A 27,697-nucleotide genomic window follows, 5' to 3' on the forward strand; every position below is an offset into this window, starting at 1 on the left:
ATTGTATGAGTTATATAGGATGGTGTCCCGAATCTTTTTAGTTGAAAAGTCAATAATGATCTCACGAGGCAACTGTCGCTTTGTTGCATATTTTGAAGAAGCCCGACGGACCTCCAAAATGGCGCTTTTAACCTCTTCTTTAGTCGTCCTCGCGGGTGTCGCCAGTAGTTCCGAGACCAAATCCCACAGATCCTCATTTTCCTCCTCTTTCACGTTTTGGAGACGCAAAATTGTCTGCGTTCGTTCCACTTGTAGCCCGATCAGTTGGTTCTCCACCAACTTCAACTCCTTTTTTGTAGCCTTCACAAGTGACGCACTTTCCAGAGCAGACTTTTCTGCCCCCCCCCCCCGCTGCTGCCTTAATGGTTTTCACCTCGCTTTCAATTAAGCCCACCCTTTGATCAGTTTCGTTCAGCTTGTCAACAAAGGGTTTTATAGCTTCCACCACCGCCCTGCGCACCAATTCTTCGAGCGACTCCCCTTTCTGCAAGGTGGCCGAGATTGACTTACCGAGAGCGGGACTTTGCTTCTTTGCTGCCATTTTGGGGGGGGGGGGCGCCAACAAAATTCTGGAACTCCACGAAGGGGAAGAGCGAGTCTTCTTCAGATCAACCTCTCCTTCACAAACGCTTGTAGAACAGAAGGGATTCGCTTGTTTACAGGCTTCCGCCTGTTTCTTTTACTTGCCGTTTCTCGTTGCCCGGCGGCACTCGAGGCGCCGCGCACATCTGCCGGCCTCCATAGGGACAAACGGGCAATTCCCTCCCCGCATTGATTTCGGGGAGTTCTTCCCGCCGCGTCCCGGACCCTGGCTCCCTCCCTGGGAGTCCTGGGGGCTAATCCTTGCAGATCAGCCGCCCGGTCAGGGTGCCCGGTCGTTTCCTCCCGGACCAGCCGAGAGGAGCGTCCGGCATGGCTGAGAAAACGAAACCGAAACCCCAGCCCACTGCATTGTGATTGGCTACTCTTGTCTAGCCAGCTACTCCCCTCCCCTCCTTTCCATTCTTCCCTGCTCTCCTCTTTTAATTTTTTTTTAAGTCCAGTGCAAGATCACTGAATCGCTGGTTTGAAGGGGGAAGTTCCCTTTTCTTTTTGCTTTGGCACAGGTGGGAATGTTGTATATGGGGCTAAATATCTGCGTATCAAAAAATAAAGATTTTAATACAGAGTTTTAGAGAGGTGTGGATGGCCACATACAAGCTGACTCAATGCCCTTCAACTTGACGTCAGGGAAAATGAGGAGTTATGTCACCGGTATAGAAGGGGCTGTTGTCAGTATAAGTGGCATGCTTTCATATAAGTAAGTCGCGCAGCTTGGAACCCTTGGTTCATGACTTGGAACCAAATAACTTTCACTACTAGTTCCGTTCTTCCAAGACAGCTTTGAGCTTGTGTTCATTGAACAGCAGTGCCCTCCTTTCATGTGAGAGACTGCTTTTGAAATGAAGGGGGATTTCAAAAGCAAGTTCATGGCCATTGCATGAGTGTGTCTGTTGTTCAAAGAATGTCAAAGGTTTCTTTGGGCATTCCCAAGCCCTTAAGCTTGCCTGAAATAGAAGTCTTTGGATCGTAACCTGTATTTCTAAAATGCAGAATATTTGGTGTTCTTCCTCAATGTCTCATAGTAAAAAAATAAATACATAAAATTGCCTAATCAAAATGTGCTGCAGTATTAACGTGAAGCTTGCTTTCTTCACAGGGAAATCATCACTGACCATTCAGTTTGTGGAAGGACAGTTTGTTGATTCATATGACCCTACTATAGAGAACAGTAAGTAACGGTAAACGGTTTCCCACAGTATTCTGGAAGAGCACTTTCTTAGCTAATGTTTCATTTGTTTGTTTAATATGGATTCTGCTCTTACTCCAAAGAGCTCAGAGCTTATATTTACATGTTTCCAAACTGTTGGTTATTTTTAGTTTCAAGTTTTATGCCCAAGGAAGCTGGAGCTTCCTGAAATACACCCTCTAGTGCTCTGCGGCTACTCCTCTCTGCTGGTGCTTAGTTAAAACACAGCTGGCGATTCAGGCATGTATACAGCTGCAAGAGCTATGAATTGGGGAGATTCCAGAAGAAGTTCTATTTGTGTTCCATGATATCACTGATTTCTAGCTTTTGACATTTTGGGTGATTATCAGACTGCATTTAAAAATACAACTGTAGAGTCAACATCCCTGTAATGATACTTTATGAACTGTTTTGTAGGCATTTCTGGTCCATAGAGAATTTATTTCCAAGATTTCCAAGTGTTACGGAGTTTTATCCTTGTTGTGGGGAGGCATTACTTTAAAACAGGCACATAGAAATTACATTTCTTCAACTGTTCCAAAGCAGTGCAGTAACCACTAAACCACAAGGTTTTATTGAGATTAGTATTCTCTCTAATAGATCAGACAGGTAATCACTGCTCTGACTGCAGACAGGTTTATTCATTCCATCTGTCAAGTGAAAGCCTAATGTCTTAGTCAAAAGACACTCAGTGTTATCTTTCAAGATTTTTATTTAAATCGGTCTATTACTTCTTGAAATAATTAAATAAAAATACTGTGATGCAAAAATGATAGCGTATGTTAATAAAATTAGAAATAAAAACATACATGTCATTCCTTGTCCTATCCTTTAAATTTAAAGGATAAAATACAATTTCTGAGATACTTATCAAAGCATTTTCAGAAAACCCCAGTCAAAGCAATTTAGGGGTTTTAGGCTGTGGCTACCCCATACGTGGGCCCGAATACATGAACCTTATTAAATAACCTTATTATTTATTAAACCATCCTCTTTGTCCTCTGAAGGTGTGATGGAAGGCATGCCTGTGTGTACAATGAGGTTTCCCCAAAGAATACTTGTTCAAACTGCGTTCTGGTTGTTCTAACTTCTGTTTTGGGCGTAAAGCCATTCATTCATAAACTTATCATTCTCAAGGTTGGGGAGAGGAGAACAGTGCTGAAAACAAAAAACCAAATTCCTCAGCCATGCTTTGTTCATGCTTTTAGATGCTTTTTATAGGAGGATTTATTATTTAGTCATTAAAATATTTGCACTACTCTTTTCCTTTTGTCTCAAGGAAGCTTTAACTTTAATTCTGAAGACGTTCTTGTTTGTGTTAATGCTTCTAGTAATTCTTCAAATTCATTTTTTTAAATTTGCCTAACAGCTATCTTGTGTTTCTTTTGCTAGAGTTCATACTCCCTCAACTTTTCCTCATTTATGTTAGACTTCCTCTCTCACATAAAACTGCCTTGCCTTTTATAACTACTTGTGCAACCCTTGGTATCCGTGCCAACCTCTTTACATCACTGTATCTAATCTTCCTAGCTGATGATGATGCCTGTTCCAGCTGACCTTCTATCATTGTGTTTTTAAATAATCTCTCTTCTTGTTGACTCCATGGCTAGAGTACAGTCGCTTTGTCATGTCTAGAAATTTCTTCTCGTTGTTGCAGTTTGAGAAGACATTTGCACAATCAATCAAATGTGAAGTGGAAAATCTTCCATTTCTAAATATTTGCTGTTTCATAGAACTAATGGCAACAGCATCCATTTGTTATTGCAATATAAGACAGGTTCGTCAGTTTCAAAGATGAATGTTTTTCCAGTAAAGTGAGGACCTGGAGGGTGGAAGGAAATTGGGGGGGGGGGGGGTGTTCAGGCTTTTTTCAAGCTTGTTTTTTGGATGAAAAAAAAATCTGAAATTTTGCAAAACATTTGGAGGGAAAAACTCGTACGGTATTTTCTCTTTTAGAATGAGAGATTCTAAGGCAAGGTTTTTCATAACTTCTTTCTTTTGGAATGACTGAAATGAAACAATGTTTTACTCAATGTGTAAAATGAACTTTTAAAGATGAATCAAAAAGTTGAGAACAAAAGGCAATGTGCAGTATAATACACAGATGATAAACTATCAAATTGTATGCACAAGGCCCTACACAAATGATATAATATAATGCAGAAACAAAATACAAAGCTCCACATACGAAACAAAATACCAGTTGTTTTGGCAAACAGCCTTCATCTGTGGCATACACTATAAATATCATTAATGCAATCATTAATGTCATCCTATTTCTCGTGATCATTTTCCCCTTTTTCAATAGTATGAAAACTTTTATTCAAGACAATCTACAGCTGTAGATCATCTTGTGTTTATGGTAGACATGTAGTTAATTTTCAAATATATATTTGTTTATATCTAAATAATTTTTCCAACAATTAATAATGCATTAAATAACTTATAGTATATTAATTGTTGCCAAGAATCTGTTTCTCAAATTTATAAAGTTTAACTTAATATATAGCCATGTTGATAATCTTACGTATTATGACTGAGAGCTTCTTTCCAAACAATATATTTCCTTTTGTTTACTACAGCATTTGTTTTCCACCTTCAACTTCCCTCTAAACTTCTCAGATCGCAAAGATTAATGCTACATGTGCTGTGGTAACATAAGGCGCCACACTTTGTAATGCCATCTCAGGAGTTGGGTATCCTTGCAATTTTATGTTTTTCTGCGTGAAATCTGTTCCCCATAGTTTCACAACCTGTGAGATTAACCCTAGATATTGACTAAGCACATGTCTGGTTTTTTATTATAAACCAGGGGAGGGGGGAATAAATCTACAACAGCATATAATCAAAATGCTAAATCAGATTATGCTCTGTTTAAGGCATTGAATAACTTTTAGGAAAATTTTCCAGTTCTGATTTTTCTGGAAAACGGTTATCACTGCAGTTGGTATAAGGGTAGTTGAGTTTCCCCTTTATCACACTGATGTCTCCTTTTAACTGTCTCTGATTAACCTCAGAGCTTCAGTCAGGGAAGCAGTAGTGCATTCCAAAGTAACATTTCAGTCCTGACATTTCCACCTGCGCCAATTCTGTAGAGGAGTCCGCTCTTCCCCTGCGTTTTAATTTGTTAGATTGTACGCCCTCTTTCAGGAAGAAAATAACACTACTACCTACACATCCTTCCTGTAGAGTATATATGTATCCTACTACTTCTCATTCTACTAGGTTTCAGATACTACCACCACATTTATGCTTTCCTTCAGAAGTAAATGCTCCATCTCGGCTCAGAAGCTACTGTCACTGATATGTAAACACCCTTTTGCTTTTTAGACACCCTCACCATGTATAGTTTTTCTTTTAACTCTTTTGCTTTGTCTCTGTGAAGGGATATTTTTACTAAACAACCCTCTATAATTTCTGTGCTTTTCCCCACTAAAACCAGAGGCTTTCCCATTCCTTTTGGCTTTCACTCATGGATCAGCATAAAAACTGCCATACAAGCCCATCCCTTCTGTACAGGCTGAGCTTGTTCCAAAATGTCATCCAGTTCCTAACAAATCTGGGCCCATCCTCTTGATATTGCTGTCTCGTCCATGCATTAAATATTTATCAGCTCATCTTGTCCAGCCAGCCTTGCATGTGGAACAGGTAGCATTTCTGAGAATGCTGGGACCCTAGAGGTCCTGGACTTAAAATATCCAACCTAGAAGCCTAAATTTAACTTCCAGGGCCTTCTGCCAACGTTTCCTGATGTCTTTAGTGCCAGCGTATATCACAACTGCTAGCTCCTCCTGCATGCTACCTAGCAGCCCGTGTACACAGGGCATAATATTGGCAACCTTCACACCAGTCAGGGAAATAACCACACTGTCATTATACCAGTCTCTAACCTGTCTCTTTACAGCTTTGAGTTTTTGCATCACTGACTGCTAAAAGCATTTTTTGTTGCTTCTTCCTTCAGTTTGCCTTTCCATCTATCCCAGCTAAACAGCTTTTATGCACATGGTTCATTAACATTCTTTCATTAGTGGTTCACTCTGAATGCCGCTTGTGCCAAGATGACTAATATATGTAATTTTGATAAGCTTGTAAATTCACAAATTTCATAATTAAAAAGAATGACTAATATAGAATGCACTGCAACTTTTTTCCATACTGACATATGTAATTGAGAGCTATTCAGGCAGTGCATAGACCAAATGCTCTAGACTTACGTTTTTTAAAAAGTCCCTCAAATAACGCTTGTGTATAAAAAAGTTACATTGCAGGTCCTATTGACTTAAAGTTGATTTTATAGCAGGAGATCTTTTTCCAATAATTTTTCTGCTTTTGTCCTTCATGTTCAATTTTCATTTTGCATTTACTGTAAATTGCTACTTTTTACTCCCAAGTATTAGCACAAGTAACATTTATAGGTGCCTATATTTATAGGTACAGTGGTATGGTTTGAATTTGGGGAAGTGTTCTAGTAGATAGAAATAAATACAGTGAAATACACACTATGGGAATATCTGATCTGTGGTCTAATGCAACAAACCGAGATCCTTTCCACTGTAGAGTTTTTTTATACTGTTGCTGTTGCATTGCTTTTCTGCCATCCTTTAGAAGCAAAAATATAACACTAGTATCCCACAGCACTTCATCTTGTGCTATATTCTCATTACAGATTTTCAGTCATAATTTCTGTAGAAAAAACAAAAGCAGCGAGTGCTTCTTTAATCCTATTAGATTTGCCATTTAAGGGATCCTGCCTCTGTTTCCCTTTAGTATCAGATTAATATGGGAGAGATCTCTCCTTGCATTTTATAAATACATAAAGTTTTGCAAAGGATTATAAAAAGCTTGGAGTTTCTCCCTAAAGTGTGAAAAGGACAAAATTCTAGTCATTTTCAAGCAGTTTCACCAAATTCTTCTCTCTTCCCCCTTTCCCTAAGTGATCTTTGGAGGTTTTATTTTACTATGCCAACAGAACTTCAATTTTAAAAAAATATTCTGTACTTGCAAACAGCAAAGCAAACCCCCCCCCCATGTTTTCCACATGTGCACACCAATTAAATACTTCCTGGTTCAGTTTCATCTTTGCAGTTCCACCCTGGTGAAAAATGGGGACATGGATGGCATTGTAGAACATCTGAAAATGGTGCTGCAGTAAGAAAATGCCTTGGTATTACCAACCCAGCCACCTGCCAAGTGCAACGGTAGAGCTGGTCAGTTAGCACTTCAATTCCATTCAAAGTCAAAAGTATCAAGAGAGTGGACACTTGAGTGTCAGCAATTTGGCATTGACACTTGGATGAGAACCACATAAATCACAATTCTAAACAAAACTGCTGATCTGGGAACCATCATCATTTTGGTGTACATTGACCCTTTAAAGCCCCTGTTTTTTCTTGTGTGTATTTAACAGGAGTTACATATATGAAACAGTTTTGATTTAAAAGCTTCAATTGGCATCTGTTTAAGAAGGTAAGACAGTGTAAGAGAAATCTTATTCAGCTGAATTCATGGACCTGCCTTATACTAGTCCAGACTGTTGGGTCAGCTCTGACAGCAACTCTGGTCTTTGCCAGCCCTTCGACTTGGGTCTTTTAATTAGAGATTCCAGAGACTGAGACTGGAGATTGAAAATGCAGAAAGATAGGCTCTACGTGTTGTGCTGTGGTCCAGTATTAACTGTGGCCTACACTTCAGCAATAAAGAGTTAATATTGTCAACTTTTTCACTCTTTGGGGGGGCTGTAGTTTGTAGCCTACACTTCCTTAAGAAAATACTCTAGCATTAAAAAAAGAGAGAACATACTCTAGCATCATCTTGAGTGACAAACACCCAACACCGCCCACCCACACCCCCTGAAAAAAACCCAACAACTTTCAAACCAGGCAGAGATTCCTCAGGTCATCATCCAGGCAGGCAGCAGTAATCCAAAGAGCACAGATCCTAAAGGCAGTGGTAACGGCAGTGGTAAATCCAAAGGCAGACTCGCAGAGCAGTCAGAGGCCAACAGCACACTCTGCAGAAATCTCATTTAACTTTAAGTGAAAGCAGGCCTGGCTCAGAACAGACTCAACTTTTTCTGCGCCAGGCCTGCTTTCATGTTCTTGAAGAAGGCTTTCTCGTTAAAGAATCTCTGTGATTAGCTCGACAACTAGAGCTCCTCCAGTGATACATCCCGTTGGTTGCTGTCTCATTTCCCCCTGCCTCCTGCTGCTTAGGATAAAAAATCTGGAAAGAACAGAAGTTCAAGACTTCGTCCTGCTTTGTGTTGGCACTCAGTCACATGCAACTGAGCCATTCTAGGTCAGTTTGTCACCTACTAGTATGGTATGTTCTTCCAGACAGAGAACTGAGAGTACGTTAGCAAGAGAGTAAGCTTGAACAATCATTCTCATTTTAGAGGTCCTTCGTGCCTTGTTTGATCAAGTGCAATTAAGTTACAGGTTAGAATTGGTTCTTTAATACCCAGCTAGCTTTGGTTTTATATTTGCCTTTGGTGTCCATAATTGTTACAGAGCTGCTGTAGTATAGTGGTTAAGTGGTTGGGATTCAGGTCAGCATTCTGCTGGTTCAGATCCTTCTGCCATGCGCTCAGCTCAGCAGGTGGCCTTGATTAAGCCACTCAGTCCCAGCTCCCCACTGTATTGTGGAGCTAATAACACTGACATTGTTCATTGCTCTGAGTGAGGCACTAATCTAGCTAGAAGAGCGATATATAAGGAAAGCTATTATGATAATGATTATGCAAAACACCTTTAGATAAGTAATTAGTGACTATCTTTATTAGATTGGTTTTTTTGGTAAATACGTGAATATTATGTAAATCATTAGATTTTTCCCATCTCTTTAAGAAGCTGTAAAATTGAATGCTTGGCAATTTATTGATGGAATGATTCCATAGTGGAAGAACAGTTTTATCTTTACTGAGATGCTAAAGATATGGCCTGTTTAATGACCAATTAGATATGCTGAGTTGACTGTCAGTGCATATAAAACTATCCTTTTTCTAATTTATACAGCATTTACAAAGCTGATTACAGTAAATGGGCAGGAATATCATCTTCAGGTTGTCGACACAGCTGGCCAGGTAAGTGACCTTTTGTGTTCCGGGCTGTCTTTCCAGTTCGGTGTCTAAGCACATAAAGCCATATATGATTTTTGGAGACTTGCGAACAAAAAAAAACAGCCTCTATGTGATTCCAGAAACAAACTCATTTCTAATAAAGGGTGGAATATTAAGAATGTAGTTGTTGACCAGTGTCCTTTTGTGATCTTAGAATTTATTACCTAGAAATGTATACACATCCTCTCCAGAGGCCTTTTTGAGGGTGCTCAAAGCATAACAATACAATAAATCATTCAAACAGCCTAAGTTGCTAATAAACAATATGGGGCATAAAACAGCCCAAACATAATATACACAAAACAGTTACATGTAAGCAAAATCTTTAAATGTAATTTTGAACGTGAGAGTCCGTGGTGCTGTGGAACTTGTTGACTTGCTGTGCCCATCGGTGAAGCTCCATCCAGCTTTCTGCAGCTTTGGCATCTGCTTGAATAGCAAGGCACCCTTACGCTCTCCTGAACAGGGGTGAGAGGAAAGGCTAGTGTCCAGATCTGTGGTTAGTGCTTCAAGGGCTAAGCATGTGTGTTTGAGAGTGAGCATTCTGTTCACTGTCCCTTACGGTCCAACAAGTTTGAAAACCCAACAAGGTTTTATTTAAACAAGCAGATTTCTTTCCGCTTCTCAACAGAAATACAATAGCTACCAAGTTAACTCTAGAAATAGTATTGTTTAGCATCTCTGTAAAAATGGGAGGACCCCATGCCACTCACGATAGCAGCACAACAGGGCCATCCCATGCAGAAAAACATGGCTTTGTAAATTAATGAGAAGGGAGGGTATTGTGGTAAGGGAAAGGCCGAGTGGGGCTTTGTTGTGGACAGGGAGTCCCTTCCATGACTTCCTTCAGCCCGGCCCCCCAGAATCAACTTTCCTTCCTGCTCCCTTCAGCCCCGGAGCAGGCAAGGGCTTCAGCTAGCTGCTGCCCCTCTGATACAGGGGCTTGATTGGAGAGGGCCCAGAGCACCTTCCCAGCCTTTTAAGCAACTATAATATATTATAATAATAATGTTCGATTTATATACTGCCCTTCAGGAAAACTTAATGCCCACTCAGAGCAGTTTACAAAGTATGCCATCCGTCTCCAGTGAGGGTGTGTCCTGCGGTGTGGTCAGATATGAGCCGTGAAGGACCCAGGCAGAGTGAAGAAACAAAACTAGTTCATTAAGTGAATATGGTAACAATAGCGGAAGTAAAAGAACATGCTGTTAGAGCGGATTAACACGGTGCAGTACAGAACACATAGGGCAAAAACCCCACAGGAGAAAAGGCGTCCCTAATGTGACACTCAGGCTTGTTTCTGTCGCTGGTTTAATACCTGGTGCCCATCAGGTCAGACATCCTCCCCCCCCATCTTGGGGGGAAGGATCAATTCCTTCCAGGAATATCCTCACTGCAGCTGTGCTTCAGGCCTCCCTCTCTGTGCAGGATCTTCTATGTACCCTCTCCTTCCATTTACCTTCAATTCCACCAGATCCAGGCTTGGAGGGTATCTGGGAAATGTTGATCCGAGGGAAAATTTACAGCAAGGCCCAAAGCCTGTGTTTAAAGGAAAGGCTGTCAAGGCCCATGGGCTGCTGTATTCCTTGACCTCGGGCAAAAGATCATGGGAGTGGGGGGCTTAAAATATCCTGATGAGCACTGAATAATATACTTCAGAAGAATGAAATGTTAAATGCAGCTGAGTCTGTAGGAGGGAAAAAGGTGTGTGGTGGTGGTGGGGGGGGGACTGATTGCCTATAGAAGGCTACAGGGGGAGAGGGGGGCAGATTTCCAAACTACCACAGCTGGTGCCATTAATGTCTTAAGGTCTTCCACCTTGTGCAGTATGAAGCAGACAATATTGACTATAACTAGGAATAGTAGGTTAACATTAATGGTTTTCACTGTTGACTTTAAATTGCCCTGTAAATGAATAGTCATCAAGTACATCATGCCATCGAAATGTGAATTTTCCTGTTAGGTGTCGTGCATGTTCATCTGAGTCACTTCTGCTTTCGGCCTGCGTGTAGGAATTGTAATACTCAAGCTATGTAAGGAATTCACCGGAGGTGCAGGAGAGGAGATGTCAGTACATGTATATCCTTGCACAGTTTTTCTACAACGCAAGCATTAAATGTAGTTAATCTTAACCCGGTTCTTCAGAGTCTTAACTGATAAGCTTGTGATCCTTTAGAATATTAAAGTGCAGCTTTATCTTCCCACAGGATGAATACTCAATATTTCCTCAGACCTACTCCATAGACATTAATGGTTACATTCTTGTCTACTCAGTCACATCAATAAAAAGGTAAGCTATGTCTGCTGTGTCTGCTGACTTAATTTGAGCTTTTCCAGACTTCAATTCCCACAGCAAGGTAAAAAAATAAACTCAGCTAATATCCATTTAGCTTGCGATTGTGAAGGGGAGTTACATGCAGGAGTTCCATAGAGTTCTAATTCACCTACATGATTCACGGTGGCTGATGTGCTTCTCTCTGACGTCTGGGAATCAAGAAGCTTTCTGAAGCACAGCATTCAATTAATATCTGTGAATTGTGAGTACTGCTACTTAGAACGCCTTATGGGGAAAGAGTCTTTCAAGATGATGGGGAAGCTTTCTTCTGCCATTAAGTCAGTTAGTGAATAGTTCATCCCACAATAACTAGCATAGAACTATTGGAGATGTATCCTGTAGCTACTTTCCGGTGATACCATTAAGCTTCCAACTTGGTGCAACAGATGCCTATCTGTGTTGTCATAAAGTTGGAACATAATACGTGGCTTGAGCAGACTTGCTGCAGTCGCTCAAATTATTTCATTTTTTCCTGTAGCAGTACCAGTTCATGCTAGTCTTACCATCTTGCATGTTGATGCCCACCAGCTGGGTTTGAATGCCCGCTTTACTGGCATCCAGTATTGTTGCATCCAGTATGCAGCCTTCTGTGAATTGGTCTCATGAGAGCATCGTGTGTTCTGGCAGTTATCCCTTCATCCATTTCTGAACTACAGAGCGCTTGTGTGGTCACATTCATTTGACAAAACAAACATTAACTCAGCGTGGTGCAAAACTTTACAACGAGCCTTGCAGATTGGATCAAAGATTACGTTTCTTAGCATCAAAAGAGTGTCAAAACTGAGGACCGAGATTGTGTCGCAAGGCTAAATTCTCTGCTAATTGGAAGTTGGCCATTCTCTCCGTTGGAAAGAGAAACCTTGGCAGCACTTCAGGGCAGTTACTGCTCAATTACCTAAAGCCTGTTATAGTGGGCAGGGGCTTGGTGATGGGATGTAGGGCCTTCTTGCCTCTGATTTGCCGCCTCCTGCGTGGCTTACTTGTAGTGTTACTAACCTGCAACTGCCCAGTGGCTTGTGTAAAGTGAGAGGGCAGCTTTGCATTGCACCATTAAGACTCTGACCAAGATCCCCTTACTAGGGGGCAGTTTCTGTGGCCAGGCAGTCAGTAACAGGGCAGCAGCGTGATCTTGGCTCCTGAACTAACACTGAGGTATTCTTGTGCCTTGGAAATTTCCACCGCTCGAGCTCCACTCTCTGCAGTAGGGGGCTCAGTTAACACTGTCTCATGTGTGCATGCGCTTTGCTGCAGGGTGGATAGGAAATCATTTGCTTTTGCAAAAGAGGATTTAAAAATAGGCCTCTTGTTTAGCAAACTCGCTAAACTTGTTGGCAGTCTAATAAAAAAAAATGCTGCCACAATTAAAACGCTTCAGAATTAACAATACTGACAACTTTGAGGTGCAGGCTGTCCTTTCAGAAGTAAGATTTCTCTGTAGAGACTTCCTTTCCTCAAAGTTTAGACATAAGTCTGGTGAATGTCAAGGGCAGTGCTGGTGACTTCTGAAGATTAGTATAGTTACGGTCTCTTAATTCCGCAATAGGATTTCATCCGTCCTTTAAACTGTTAGGTGCAAATAAGACTTCTGGGCTGTGAGTACCTGACAAGGGGCCTAAGCAGTACTGGGGCTCCATCGATACATTACAAAGTCCTTGTTTTAGTTGGGGAGCAGCACGAGGACTTGGTGTTGCTGGCATGCTGGAAGTTTTGTGCCACAGATAGATACGCACTGGCTCTTTTCTGTTTGCTAGTATAGAACACAGGGAGAAGTGGCTTTCGTGCCGCGTTTCTGTTTGCATCCCCTCAGACTGCCCTTTGGAGCGGCTGTTGGTTCTGTTGTAAAAATCATCTTACTTGCGTAGCTGCCCAAACGTTTTTTTTTGCAGAGTAGCCATTAGTGACTCTGTGGGGTTGCTTGCAGAGGTGAGAACTGGGAAGGGGCTAAAGGCCTTTTCCTCTTTTTGCTCTGGTTCTAAACAGAGCCGGTGTGCATCTGAGAGGCATAAAACTCCCATTGCACATGTGATACGTAGTCCTTGTGCTGTTTCCCAAGACCTTAATTTGTAAATAGATCTAAATTCACAAAGTGATTTGGCTCTGGTTTATGGGCATCCCTGTGGTTACCTGACTCTCCCCTTGTTTTTTTTACTCAATCCTGGGTCTGTGGGTGGGGGCTGGGGTTGGGGTTACTTCTGTCGGGGCCATAGTTATTGGTGTCTTCCACTGACGTGGGAGGCAGAGGAGAAGGTAGTAATTTAGGTAGGCCTGAGGCTTCGCAAAGCCAGTTGAACTATGTGCTTTAAGAAGGGTATAGACAAACTGGAATGAGTTCAGAGGAGGTGTGGGATGGTCTGGGATCTGGGAAACCAATCCTGTGAGGAAGGACTGAAAGGCCAGGGTATATTTAGCTTGGGTGAGAGAAGGCTGAGTAGTAGGACACCCTGGAAATACCTGAAGGGCTGTTGCATAGAAGAAGGTGAAGATCTGTTCTCTCCTGTTCCAGATGGTAGGGCTGGATCTCAAGTGCTTTAAGATACATGAAAATAAGAGTTCCATAGAACGTTAGGAGATACATCCTATTAATTAGAGCAGCTCCACAGTTACCCAGAAGGGGGCTCCCCCTCCCTGGAGGTCTTCAAGCAGAGGCTGGGCAGCCATCTGTCAGGAGTTGTCAAGCTGCCCTCTTTTAGCCTGTTTCTTGGCTTTCAGAACTTTGGTTCAGGCTTTTGGCCCTGGTTAGTCCACAGAAGAGATGTCTCTGGAAGCTGACTGTAACTTTGAGCTGGCGGTTCCCAGAGAGAGAAGGCTGGAGAGGGAACCATAGCATACAGGTGCAGATGAGATCAGAAGCCTTCAAGGCCAGGGACCAAGAGGGAGGCTCTTCCCTCGCATGGCATCTCACCCGTGCTTAGGATACAAGTGGGCGTAAGTAGCTCTGATTGGGAACACATTTCAGTTGCAGAGGGATGTGGTCACCGGCCTTAGCCAGCACTCTTACTGGTTTAGCAGGATCATGCCCTGCTGCAGGCAGATGGGATAAAGAAGGATCTTCAGTTTGGTCTTTGCTTTCAAGCTATCTTGAGCTTTGGGACTGGCAACTGGTTTAAATGTCAGCTCTAAGCCATTTTGTTCCTGAACTTTTGGGGTCTGAGACTTTAAAATTCGTGGGGCTTCTGTGGTTTTGACCTGACAAGGAAACATCTGGGTTAGGTAACCAAAGCCTGTAAAGTATTTTAACTCTTATTCTTTCCTGTCTCACACATTATATTTGTAATCTTTTGCACAATTCTTAATAAACTTTATCAATCATACCTTTCTGGGTTTTGGGACTTTAGTCTGAATCCAGTACTTTAGCCTCTTTGGCTCCAGCTACTAAATAACTATTTCAGCAGATATTCTACCTTGCAGGGCTGACTTCTTGAGTAACATCCAGAAGGACTAGAGATATTGTTCCTCAGTTTCTAAGTGTAGGGTTAGTTAAGAGGAACTGGTGGCAGCTTGTCATCCTTGGAGGCTAGGGTTCTTGCCCCCCAGAAGTGTTTTGTTCTTTGACACACACACATACACACACACACTCTTTGCCAGCTCCCTGAGGACTTGAGGAGTCAGTGACAAGAGTGTTATAACTTTGTGCTTCATGCGTTGATCCGGGAGTTGGACTAGTTGACCTGTAAGACCCCTTCCAGTTCTGTGACTGTATGACAACGGCAGGTTGGTTGGGCTGCTAACGCTGTGTGCTGGCTTGTACAAATTGTGGGTGGAGAGTGATTTCGGCGGTCAGCTCTCAGTGCAGTGCATTATCTACAAGGGAAGATGATCTGAGCCTGCGCTAGCCCGCTGATCTGTGGTGAAGGAGCGGGTGTAGGACTTGACCGGAGGGCTTTTGTGCATTCCCCTTTTAGTCAGCTGGTTTTAGATTGCAGTGAAGTATGTTAGAATCCCACCAATTGCTTGATTGCCATCTTGCTTTTGTCTAATTCTGTTGACGTTTTCTGGGTTGAAATGGAAGTCCTGACCTCTTTGACCTCATTGACAAGCTGTAATCAAGCTTTTGTCCTGTGTGTTCAAGGTCATGCTCTGGTGGAACCTTCTCCTGCCATAACCACGTTGCAGTTGTGCAACTCTTCTTCATTTCAATAAGGCTTGCACAAGGGAATTTCCCAGAGGATTGTGTAATGAATCTGCTGTGTACGTAACTGGGTTGGAAGCTTCCTGGCCCGTAACAGTGTTGGACTCGTGTTCTTTCTGGAATAGCTACTGTGCTCTAGATTTCTGATTTAAATACTTGGCTGCCATAGGGATTTAATAATTGATTTTATAATCCTATAACCAAGAAGAATCAACTTCACAGGCAGCTCTGACTCTTCTCTGGTCATGTACAGACTTCTGTTTCTTGTTTGCTGTTTGATTTATATCCCACCTTTCCCCATAGCTCAAGGTGGGCTTAATAGTACATAATCAAAACAATAAAGCACCAAATTTCCTCCCAACCTAATAAAACTCCTGCAGTCTAGACTTCATTAAAAGCTCTGGTGCATAAAGCAGCCTTACAGTACCGCCTAAAAGTTTCAAAGGATGACACTCGCCTCCTAGAGCAGAATTAGGGCCCTGCCGAATCAGACCATTTAGTCCAGCATCCTGTTTCCTGCTGTGGCCAACTTGAAGTCCCAAAAGCAGGACCACAAAGGCTAAAAGACGTCAGCTGCCTGTGCATTTGTGCATGCACGCGCACACACACACACTGCTGCTGTTGGCTATTTTGCATCTGAACGTGGAGGTTCCATTTAGCCATCATGGCTAATAGCTGTTTGTTGATGGGCTTGATCCTCCATGAACTTGGCTGATCCCTTCTTAAAAGCCACCTGTGTTAGTCCCCATCAGCACCTCCTGCAACAGTGTCTTACACAAGTTAGCTGCGTTGTGTGATGAAGTGCTTTTTTGACCAGAATCTGCTGCCCATCGGGTTGTCTAAACGTGAAGGACTACAACTGACATTGCATTTTCCCTTAGGAAGCCTGCTTGACTGGAAAACAAAGCATAAGTGGTGGCTGCTTACAGCTCTGATCTTGCAGAATATTCACGGGCTGGGTAAAAAAAGTGTTAGAGGGTGCAATGTTGGAGGGCATGTGTGATGTCATCCTTTTATTTTACAGTTTTGAAGTGATTAAAGTTATCCATGGCAAGTTATTGGATATGGTGGGGAAAGTCCAGTAAGTAGTAACACACTCATTTCATTCCATGTTTCATTTTGCTGTTGAGCTCTTCCATATGTATTAGCATTTGTTCTGAGCGTTGTTTGTTGCTTTTTCTGCAGGATCCCCATTATGTTGGTCGGAAATAAAAAAGACTTGCATATGGAACGGTATGGAACGTTTCCCTTAAAATGCATTGGGCTGTCCTGATAAGATGAAAATGAACTGGCATGCTCGGAGCATAATTGTCTAGATTTAGCTGGCACAATGGCATGATCATCCTTCCATCTGATTTTTTTTTCATCTCATATTGGAAGCTTGCATCTGCAGAATCCCGCCCCCCCCCCTACTTTGTGTGTGTGTGTGTGTGTGTGTGTGTGTGTGTTTTTGCATATGCTTAAAAATTCAACTGTGGCTGAGGTTGGAATGTAAACCACCTGTTTGGCTGCAGTCAAGTATTGCCTGGAGCCAAGAATTTTACTGTGTCACATTTATCCTGCTTTTCCTCAAAGGACTTTGGTGTTCCACAGAGGGCTATTCTGTTTCATCCTTGTAACTACCATGTCTGGCAGTTCTGCCTATGAGGTAGAGACTGAGCCAAGATCATCCACGGAGTTTCATGGGCCCAAGTTGGGGAGCAGAGCCCAGGTCTGCCCAGTTTAGGTTACTTGCTGCACTGCACTACTACACTGGCTGCCCAGTCTCTTTGGGTAGTTAGTTCCTGTTATTGTCTTCAGGTGAGAGCCAGTTTGGTGTAGTGGTTAAGAGTGGTGGATCTCTAATCTGGAGAACCAGTTTTGATTCCCCACTCCTCCACTTAAAGCCAGCTGGGTGACCTTGGGTCAGTCGCAGCTCTTTCAGTACCACCCACCTCACAGGGTGATTTCTGTGGGGATGATGATGATGATAACATTCGATTTATATACTGCCCTTCAGGACAACTTAATGCCCACTCAGAGCAGTTTACAAAGTATCTTACTATTATCCCCACAACAAAACACCCTATGAGGTGGGTGGGGCTGAGAGACCTCCAGAGAACTGTGACTAGCCTAAGTCACCCAGCTGGCTTCAAGTGGAGGAGTGGGGAATCAAACCCAGCTCTCCAGATTAGAGTCCCACACTCTTAACATTGTAATCAGCTTTGAGTGGGCATTAAGTTGTCCTGAGGGGCAGTATATAAATCTATTGTTATTGTTAATAATAATAATAGCAGCAGAGGCGCCTTGTTTGACCACTCTTCCTTTGCATTAAGAGGAATTCTCTTAATTCCTCTTTACCCAGTTTCTCCCTGAAATCCAGCAATCCATTTCTTTTCCTCTTTTTTAAAAAAAAAATCTGGAATCTGTTTCTAATCAGTTCCATTTTGATTAAAAAGAAACGTGAAGGGAGGTTCTGCAGAATTTCAGAACTTCACACTGTAGATGCTCAGAGGCAGGCAGTATCTTCTCAAGCCTTTCTCTCTTCCTGCTATACCACAGCCCTGTGGTGTGTAACATAAAACGGTGTCAAGGGTGTACGTTCCAGAAGGATGTATTGATTTCTGTTCAGAGAGAAATCTGTTTTAAAAAGTGAATTTTGAAGAAAGAGATTCCCCCCCCCCCAATACTGTTCTCCCCTTTCTTTGCCCATCAGGACAAGAAATGCTCTTCTCTCTATAACTTCCTAACTAAAACCATATTTAAAATTGGACTTTTTGACTTCTACAGCTACTGCTTGTGTGTAGGCAAACTTTATTTTAAAACATTTTCAACTGTTCGGCTATCCCCTGAATTCCAAAATAAAAGCTAAGAATGCATCAATGGATTTTTGCGTTTGCATAAATTTCATAGCAGTTGATTAGTGCAAGTCTTTCTCTGTTGCAGTTGTAATAAGCGGATGCTTTCAAACGCTTGACTGTTTAACCATATTTGATCAAACTGCCTTAAATTCAAGGTCTCGCTTTCATTCCTTATTTGTATTGGAGGAAAGCCTTTGTGTGATTTTCACATTGCGGCCGAACACCCCTTATCTTGTGCTATTTCTTCCCTCTTTGTGCCTTCTTTCTACCCTTCGTTAAACCCTCCCATCTGCCTTCACTCTAAGCATTCCCAGGAACATAAGTTTCCTGAATGCTCTAATTTGTCCTGTCTAATGGAACTTCAAAATCTTACATTTTTAAGAGCATCTTAGAATTCTGGCCCTTTTTTTGTTATCAAAGTCAGCTGGTACGCTTCTTGCTGCCTGGATGTTTGCATGCCTGGCTCTTGTAGTAGTTCATGATAGAATACACTTTTTAAAATAGTGTACAAGATGTTTCTTAATCTGTGTAATACTTGTCCAATACTATATGAATGCACTGAGCCCCCTGCTCTTTCCCTAATTGTTTAAAAGTCATTTGTTTACATTTAAATTGAAACACAGAATTGTGGCTATGGGAAAAATAACCCAATTGCTACAGACTCCCCATTGAAAAGAAAGTTATCCATATAACATGGGGGGGGGGTTCAACTGAGGTCTACTGTCTTGTCTACAAACGGGCTCTCTCCTTTATGTAGCTGTTATTCCAAATGGCTGAACCCGGAACAATACACGGCAGAGTTCTTGTTAAGCTACGCAATATGTAATCAGACCCAGTAAGTAAATTGTTGGTGCCAAACAGATGTGGTCTTCAGTGGTGCTTCTGTTGCTACCGCGTTTACTCATTTCATTACTTATTTCCTCATGGTGTAGTAGAGCTCTGTAAAGTCCTTTAAGCTAGGCTTATATCTGAAATGAAAATGAGTGGCTTCAAAGCCTTCTGCATGAATCTTGTTAATGAAAAAGTTTTCAAAGTTTTATATGCTAAACAGCCTGATGTGCTCCAAGCTGTCAGGTGGTTGGATCGTCTTTACTCTTAGTTGCTCTGTGTTTGGATTTTCCCCTTCTAGGGTGATCAGCTATGAAGAAGGGAAAGCTTTAGCAGAATCCTGGAATGCAGCTTTCTTGGAATCTTCTGCTAAGGAAAATCAGGTAACAGATGAACTTTGAGTTGTGTAGCCGAAATGGCAAAGAGCTCTCCAAGTAACCTGCTGAATTACACAGGGGGCTTGCATGCATTTTGGTTGTGATGATTTTAAGAACACTGTGTTCATCTTCGGTCTTCAGTGCGGTCCCACAGTGGAACTGTGTAGGCACAGGCCAGCCGCTGGGACAAATCCTAAAGCTCTCAAGCAAGTAGCAATACGCATTCGCAGAGGCTTCCCGCCAAATACTGTGTTACTGGGCGGAGCGTTCCTTCCCTCCGTTCTTTTCTTGCCGCCCTGAGAAAGGTGTGTGCGTGCTCTCTCTCCTGCCTGCCTGCCTGCCTTTTGGTTTACGACTTTCAAGAATGAAGTCTCAGAAGGCCTTGTTCAAAAAATGCTCCTGATGTGACCTGAAATGCCACATTTGGGTGAGCATGATCTCTGCTTAGGTGAGGGTCACAATGCCAGCACTGCAAGTGCTTTACATCAAAGGCAAGGAACGATCGTGCTGAGTGCGTAAAGGCAACTCTTAGGGAACTTTCCCTCACAGGTTCTGACAGGCCGGCTGTATCACCTTCCACCGAGCAGGAACCAAGAGCGCGATCCAAACCAACCCCCTCTAGAGAGGGCACTCCAGGGTCGCATCAGAACCAAACATCAGTTCCGAAGACTGTACTGTCTACAGACGCTTCAGTTCTGACAAAACATTTGAAACTGAAGTCAGACTCAAAGAAGCGCTGCTCCCCAGAACTAATGGAGCGTACAACTTCAGAGCTACCAGCAAAGAAGGCAAAACATAAATGTCCTGCCTCAACCCCTTCACACTGTCATCAGCACCGATCTCCTTCATCTGCTCCATCCCTCATTGTAGTGGAGATTCTCCAGGCAGCACTGACTCCCTCACGTCCGCATACTCCACCGTTAAGATGGGGATGGGGAACACTGGACATAGATCTATTTGCAACATCACACAACACCAAGGCCAGAGTTTTTTGCTCCACTGGGGGGGGCGGGGGGGGCGGGGTTCAGACCCTCAGTCCATTGGATATCATTCCAGATTCCCTCGGACAAGGATGTCTTTTATGCATTCCCACCCATCCCTTTAATACCCAGAGTGTTGGGGGTAGAATCAAACAATTTAGAACTCACTGTATCCTAATAACCCCATTCTGGCCACACAGGGATTGGTTCCCAACCCTATGGCAAATGTCCAGAGGCTCTTGTATATCCCTCCAGGAAGCCCCCAACCTCATTCACAGAGGCCCAATCCTTTGCCACAGTGTAACTGTTCTCAAACTCACAGCGTGGCACCTACTCCCTTGACTGCCCCCCTTTCCAGGGAAGTCAGTCAGATTATATTGAATGCCCGTAAAGTATCCACAAGATCATCATTTAGTCAAAAGTGGTCTTGTTTTTTCAATTTGGCTAGCTGACACAGCATATTCTCCCCTTTCCTGTCCACTTTCACTTACTTTTGACTACCTGATGGTACTCCTTAAGAAGGGCTTATCCGCCTCGTCCATCAGAGTCCACCTTGCTGCCATCTTGGCGTTTCACGAGCCCATGGATGGCAGAATGGTGTTCTTGCACCAAGCCTCAAAACAATTTCTGAAGGGTGTCCTTAACACGTTCCCACCTAGAGCCCCCCCCCCGCCTCAGTGGAGTCTCACCAGTCTTGGGACAGCTCATGCTACCCCCATTTGAACCTCTTGCCAACTATGACCTCAGTTTGCTCTCTTGGAAGATAGCCCTCCTCATGGCTGTAACATCCTGCAGGAGGGTGGGGGAACTTGCGGCATTACGAATAGACCCACCCACCATTCCTCCAATTCTTTAATGAAAAAGTAGCTCTATACCCCAGCCTAGAATTCCTCCCAAAGGTGGTATCTAGATTTCACCTGCAACAAAAGGTGGTCTTACCAGTCCTCTTCCCGAATCCTACTTCAGAGTCAGAACGCACACTACACAAATTAGATGTGAAGAGGGCTTTATTGTATTATATTAACAGAACAAAATCCTTTCGGAAGTCCAAGGCCCTGTTTGTGTGCTGTTCAGGCCCACGCAAAGGTCTCCGGGTGGATCGTTGCAGCCATCAGACAATGCTACTCCTCGGCTAAGGTTCCCTGTCGAGTGACCGTCAGAGTGCACTCCATCAGGGCACGATCCTCTTCATCAGCCTTCCTACGGGGCACACCACTGCAGGATATCTTCCAGGCAGCCCTGTCGTCATCAACGGACATGTTTATTCGCCATTACTCTTGGGTGTAAACACCAGAAGAGATGCAGCAGGGGGGACAGCTGTCCTCCAATCACTATTCCCCTAATCATCTCACACCCTCCTCCATTGGTGAATAGCTTGCTATTCTTCCAATGTGGGACTGCACTGAAGAGCGAAGACGAAAACTTACCTGTAACTGTTGTTTATCTAGGTCTTCGTGCAGGCACACATTCACTCCCTCCTACCCCACTGTGAGACTCTCAGTTGACTTGCGGCAGCGTAGGAGGAACTGAGGGAAGAAGGGACACTCCACCCAGCAACACAGCATTCAGCAGGAAGCCTCCGTGCATGCATGTTGCTGCAAGAGGAGCGTCCCCTACCTCTTGAGAGCTTTAGAATCTTTCCCGTCAGCTGGCGTGCGCCTGCGCAGTTCCAGTGTGCCTGCATGAAGACCTAGACGAACAACAGTTACAGGTAAGTGCCACAGTGTTACACGTCTCCATGCAGTACAAGCTTCAAACACGTAGACTGTCACGTAACCACTTCCTACCTTGTGAAGTAAGGGTAGCATTAGCACAAGTCATTTGAATGCACCAGGTGAGAAATTGGGTTGGGGGTGGGGGGCTAGTTAAATGTTTTTTTTACAGACTTGCTAGAGCTGAGCCAACTTTACCTAGCGGTAAAATTGTTGGTGCCAAACTGGTGCGGTCTTCAATGGAGCTTTTATTGCTACTGCATGTACTCAGATAATGTTTAGCATTCATTACATATCTTCTAATAGTATCTTAGATCCCTCTCCCTCGAACTAGGCTTATTTGAGCTTTCTGCTGCAAAATATGAACTCTGTAAAGGGTGAAATCATAAGCTTTGAAGTACTAGTGGTTTGGACCCACTTTTAAGGTTTTGGCATAAATAATTTGAAATGGGGGCAAAGTTTCCCTGCTTCGCAGTAGCATAAAAGGATATCTGAATTGTTCAAAAATTATATTCCTCAAAATAGGAAGAACCATCCAAAGTGTTCTTTTGGCAAAGAAGGCAGCCTCTGTTCAGTTGGGAAAATACTTGAATGTTTGCTTTAGTTTGGGGGTTAAGGCGTTGTCAGGGTTCACTTGTCAAGGCTTTGGCTGTCTGTTGGAGTACTGGATCACTTGCCATCTGGAAAGGAAACCTCTGGAGAAGAGTATGTTGATCATCTCTCAGCCCCGTTCACGGTTATTTTCTAATTTAATTTGCAGTGGAAATACATGGGGTTAACTGGCCACTTAAAACTATTATGCTTAGAAGACTGCACTGTAGTGAAAAATACCTTTTGATTAGATTAGACTTTAAACAGCACATGAGATACAGCACACATCTGGAATTTAATGAGGCACTGTTCAGTGAATTGTCATATTACCCTTTTAAGATGCTTAAGGGACCACTTGAGTCGGGTGGAAGAGATCTGGAAGTGAGCCCGGTTCAGAATTGCACCTTGTTGGGAAATAACTCTTGTTAAACTGAACATGGAGAAACAGTCATTGGATGCTGTGATGTGCCAACTTTAAAACGTTGGGCTGTCTTTCTGTACTAATGATTTGGGCCAGCTTCATTACTAAAGCTGAAACCAGCATTCCCTCATTGCTCCTGGGTAAGCTTTCCAGGTGATTGAAAATCTTCACAAGTTTCAGCACAAGACACTTTAGGAGAAAAAAAAATGGGAGACAGCAGCAGCGAGTGGAAAAACAAGAGAGGAGAGTACATCATCAAGAGGTGCTAAGGTGCTGTGAAGGCTAAAGTGTTTGGATTGCAAATGCAGTCTTTGGGGGACAGCTGACCCTGTTCAGTCCCTGCATAAAGTGATGCCTCTTCTTGCTAACTCAGACGGGGCTTATTTGGTTAAGCTGATCCTGAAGCACTCGACGCCTGAAATACATTTGAGCCTCAGCAGACTTTGGCCTCTGTCCCCTGTTGGTGGATCTGGGCTGTCAGGTTGAGTGCTTCTCAGACCAAGATGTCAGGCTAAATGGGCCATTTGGCTTCCTTGATGTGCTGCCTTGCCAAAAGTTTAAGATGACTCACAATTAAAAATATAATACCTGAAAAGTAAAACAATCAACAGCTCAGAAGGCTATAAAAGCAGCGTGCAGTATGCTGGAGTAAAATAAAGCCGTAAACTGGCCTGGCTAGACTAGATCAAAGAGGTGTAAAGTTGTTAATATGTACCATTCTGATGCCCAGGGCAAATGACAGTGCTTCCAATGGAACAAAGCAGCTTTTCCCCACGCTGGCCTACTGCCAGTCCGTTCAGAGGCTTGTCCTAACTACGGTTAAGTAAAAATACGCACAACCCTGGATTGTTGCTGGGTTTTACGCACCTCAATTCTCCCATCTCCTCGCATGGAGATTTACAACTAAAAACAAATTCTGGTTAACAGCGATGCATTATTATAGGCTGGGAGCTAGCCAAGGTCCCCCGCCCCCCAAACTATCTGGCATTCTAAACCTGGATTTAATCCAGATTTAGAATCCTGGTCTGCTTCTGCATTGGAGAGACTCTCTGTATAGCTCTTGTTGCTGCTGCAAATGCCCGGTGCATTTGGCAACAGAGCATTCACGTGGAAGTGCTCCCCCTCACTCACCTTGTCTCGCCCCACAGGCAAGCCTAGTAGTAGTACGGGGTTGTTCACATTTTTACTTAACCACAGTAGGTGTCTAAATGCAGAGGGAACGGACTTGGCTACACTTTCAAAAGATCAGGTTCAGATTTTTAACCTGATCCCACTCCCGATCCAGGAGAAAGTGTGGGTGGGCTCCATAGTTCTGGAAGAGCCCCCTGGCATGCCCTTGGTGATCCCATTTAGTGTTTTAATATCGTAAGCAGAGATTTCCAGGATAGTACCTAGAAAGCACCAGGGAATCAGCACAGGTATTGAGCTTTTTCAGCATATCATCCCAGTTTATTTTATTTCACTTAATTTAAATTAGATTTACATACCACTTTGTAACCAAAGTGTTTGTGAGCTGCCATAGAAAGGGAAGACTAAAAAGGATAAGCAGCTTGTTTACACTTACAGTGCTTTTGGAAATGCATCCTGAGATTGGAAGGTGGTCCTTGGAGGGGGGGGTGCTGTGAAAAATGTAACATGTACCTACTACTTGCAAATACATCTCTTGCCTAACTAGAGCCCTACACCGTGCGCTGAATCAATTGCAACGGCTGCAACTTGTCCGCTTCCTTTCCGGAGTCGTCTTCAGGGCTCTCAACGGCTCTTCTCTCTTTCATTCTAGACTGCTGTGGATGTTTTCCGGAGGATAATTTTGGAGGCAGAAAAAATCGATGGGGCATCTTCACAAGGGAAGTCTTCGTGCTCAGTGATGTGATTGCGCAGCTGTGGCTGAACACTGGGAAAATACATTCTTTGACCTCCAGAAGCAAAACTGCCTGTTCCCTTTCACAGCAAAACTCCGCTTCTTTTTCTTCTGTTTAACCTGAACAATATACAACCGGTTGGAGACTTTCCCTTCAGATTATGTTAAACTCTGACTCCTGCGCAAAACAAAGGCTTCACTTCCATTTTTCAGATTTTAAGCAATCATATTTTCAATTTATATATTGTATTTCTTAATATTATGACCAAGAATTTTACTGGCATTAATTTTTCAGTGTAGCTTGGTTAGAATAATCATCCAGATGATGCATTATTGTTACACTACTATTAACTAGGCTTGAATATCAGTGTTTCTTTGTGTTAAATGTATACTTGTAAATAAAATAGCTGCAAACCTTAGGGTGTCCTTTTCTTACTCAGGATTCCTTCAGAGAGCCTAAATGCTATTTCCCTGCAACTTTCCAAAAGTATGTTGTTGGACAGGATGTTTCTCTGTTGTGCTCAAGCCACAAAACTCAGAAGATAATTAAAGGAAGATGCTGCAGTGTTGGAATTCATTCATGCAGGTGGTGGCACTTCAAGGATTGTGGTGGTTCTTTGCAGTTGGAAAAATCTTCCCTCCCTTCTTTTCATGCCAAACTTAGTGGCCCAGTTATTGGGGTCTCATGTAGTTGGCACAGTGTTAAGCTCCCCCCGCCCCGGTTGTGTCTGACTTAAGTTGTAGTCTACAAAGCTTTGTGCCAAAACAAACCAGTTAACCTTTAATATATCACGGTAGTACTTCTCTTCCAGAAATAGATGCTGGAAAGTGATGACTCTCCATGTGGGCAGCTAATGGCACTAGAAGTTTGGCTATGGTTCTTGCTGCTTTGAGCTTTGCCGTACCCGCACTGTTATTTAAATTCTCCAAAAGAGGAGAATACAAGAAAAATAACAATTCCATGAAATACCTTTTATTAGGACCAACTGAAATGAGGGTTAGTCATAATAAAAAGTGCTATGTGGCTTTTGGTCTTTTTCATGGGTTTTGCTTTGGACCAACTCCGTTGCCTATAGCCCCTTAAGAGGAGACGCTGCTTTAGTATTAAGCCTACAGTTCACTTTTCTACATCAGTCAAGGAAAACTTAACAGGACATGCCTTATTAGGTTGTGATTTGCAAATTTCAAAAGAGCAAAATAGGTGGTGCTGAGTTGATTGGTATGACGTGCGAACAAACCTGTGTTTAAAGTATTATGGATTAATGCCCTGACTTTGTAAACAATATATAGTTGTCAGTGAGAACTGCTTTGAATATGTGCTATTTCAGAATAAGATTTTCCTTTCTCCCCACTAAGATATGGGGAGAGTCCAGATCTACACATCTTAATGCTGACCTACCTTTCTGCTGTCCGTATCTGGTATCTTCGGTCAGGTGTATTGGCCTATTGCACCAACCCTGATATGTTAGTGGGGATAGATGGGATTTATAGATTATAAAATACCAAATTACAATATTCACACAAAATTAGCAACAAAACTACATATGAGTTCAAATTGAGATGTATTGGAGTGATATATTTCAACAACTATTTTTAGTAGACTGGCTTGTATTACTCCCTTGCCTATTCCTTTCATATCGGCATGTTCATTGCAACAGTTCATATTTTGCTAGACTTATGAAAATCACTGCTGTGCTCAGTCTTTTCCAATATACCACTATGCTTATTTCTGCTGCTGTTGAAAAGTTCCTTTATCAACTTCAAATCTAAGGGTACTAAAATATGCCATCATGCAGAACATAAATTCACAGTACTCTAACTCTAGTGGGGAGAGAATTGTTTGTTAAGCCCTGCATAATGTACATACCAAATATTTTAATTATATTAATTTACTATATTTTGAAATGTGTCTGATGTGGATATACTGCAGCATGGTGTGGGGGGTAGCTCTGGTGTTCCCCATAATAGTAACTTTTTCAAATGAAATTAAGCTGTTATCCAAAGAGTTTGCTAAGTATGTACAGCCCTGTTTTCATTCATATCAAAATGTCTCCCAATCAACAATTAACCTGAAGTTTGTTCACTAAAAGCTAATTTAACTGTTCCTCGAAGTTAATTTAATAACAGTATTTGCTGCTCTGGGAAGTCCAGTGTTTCCTTAGTTTTCTTTTTGTATGCTGTAGAGGCAGTTGAGGTGTTCCGCCTTGTGCGTTGAAGGAATTTGGTCAGAAGTTCAGAACTGAAGCTTCAGCTTGCATAGGAACGTTAATAACGTTATTCATTCTTATGATTGATAGCTGTGATGAGAGTAGGGAAAAATGAATTTCTGTTCATTTTAATATTTGTTATATTTGACCTTTTGATGTTCTAGAATGTCATTGGCTAGGTTTTCTCTAGAGGCGTGTTGATGAGTACCAGTAGGTGTGTTCCCAACATACAAACTACCTGGGGTGTGTGGCTTCGGTTACTGAACAACACTTGCTCTCCTTGTCGGAGGCAAGAGCTGTGAAAGGAGTACGGCACCAATTCAGTTCCTCCACTAAAGCAGAGAAGGGAACAGTCTGCCGCGTTACAGTTGAGACGATCACATTGGAGCTTTTCCTCCATAGTGTAAAGATGAAATGGGGACAGCAATGTCATTCAACGTGTTTTAACTCTTGCATTATCCACCCCCCCCCCAGGAGGGTGTTTGAGCCACCTGATGCTGTGGTGCTTCT

At 42.7% G+C, this 27,697-nt stretch overlaps 1 protein-coding gene across 1 annotated transcript in view; it reads left to right on the top strand.

Annotated features, from left to right (window-relative positions):
- RHEB (Ras homolog, mTORC1 binding) overlaps positions 1 to 25,399 on the top strand; it is a 40,640-nt gene extending 15,241 nt beyond the window's left edge. The window contains exons 2-8 of the mRNA XM_054991397.1: positions 1,700 to 1,771; positions 8,803 to 8,870; positions 11,114 to 11,196; positions 16,395 to 16,451; positions 16,556 to 16,603; positions 19,340 to 19,421; positions 24,900 to 25,399. Coding sequence (XP_054847372.1) covers positions 1,700 to 1,771; positions 8,803 to 8,870; positions 11,114 to 11,196; positions 16,395 to 16,451; positions 16,556 to 16,603; positions 19,340 to 19,421; positions 24,900 to 24,992 — 503 coding nt within the window. The 3' untranslated portion in view covers positions 24,993 to 25,399. The remainder of the gene's footprint in view (positions 1 to 1,699; positions 1,772 to 8,802; positions 8,871 to 11,113; positions 11,197 to 16,394; positions 16,452 to 16,555; positions 16,604 to 19,339; positions 19,422 to 24,899) is intronic.
- The last annotated feature ends 2,298 nt before the right edge of the window (positions 25,400 to 27,697 follow it).

Source organism: Eublepharis macularius, chromosome 11 (assembly GCF_028583425.1).
Source record: "Eublepharis macularius isolate TG4126 chromosome 11, MPM_Emac_v1.0, whole genome shotgun sequence".
Lineage (NCBI taxonomy): Eukaryota > Metazoa > Chordata > Lepidosauria > Squamata > Eublepharidae > Eublepharis > Eublepharis macularius.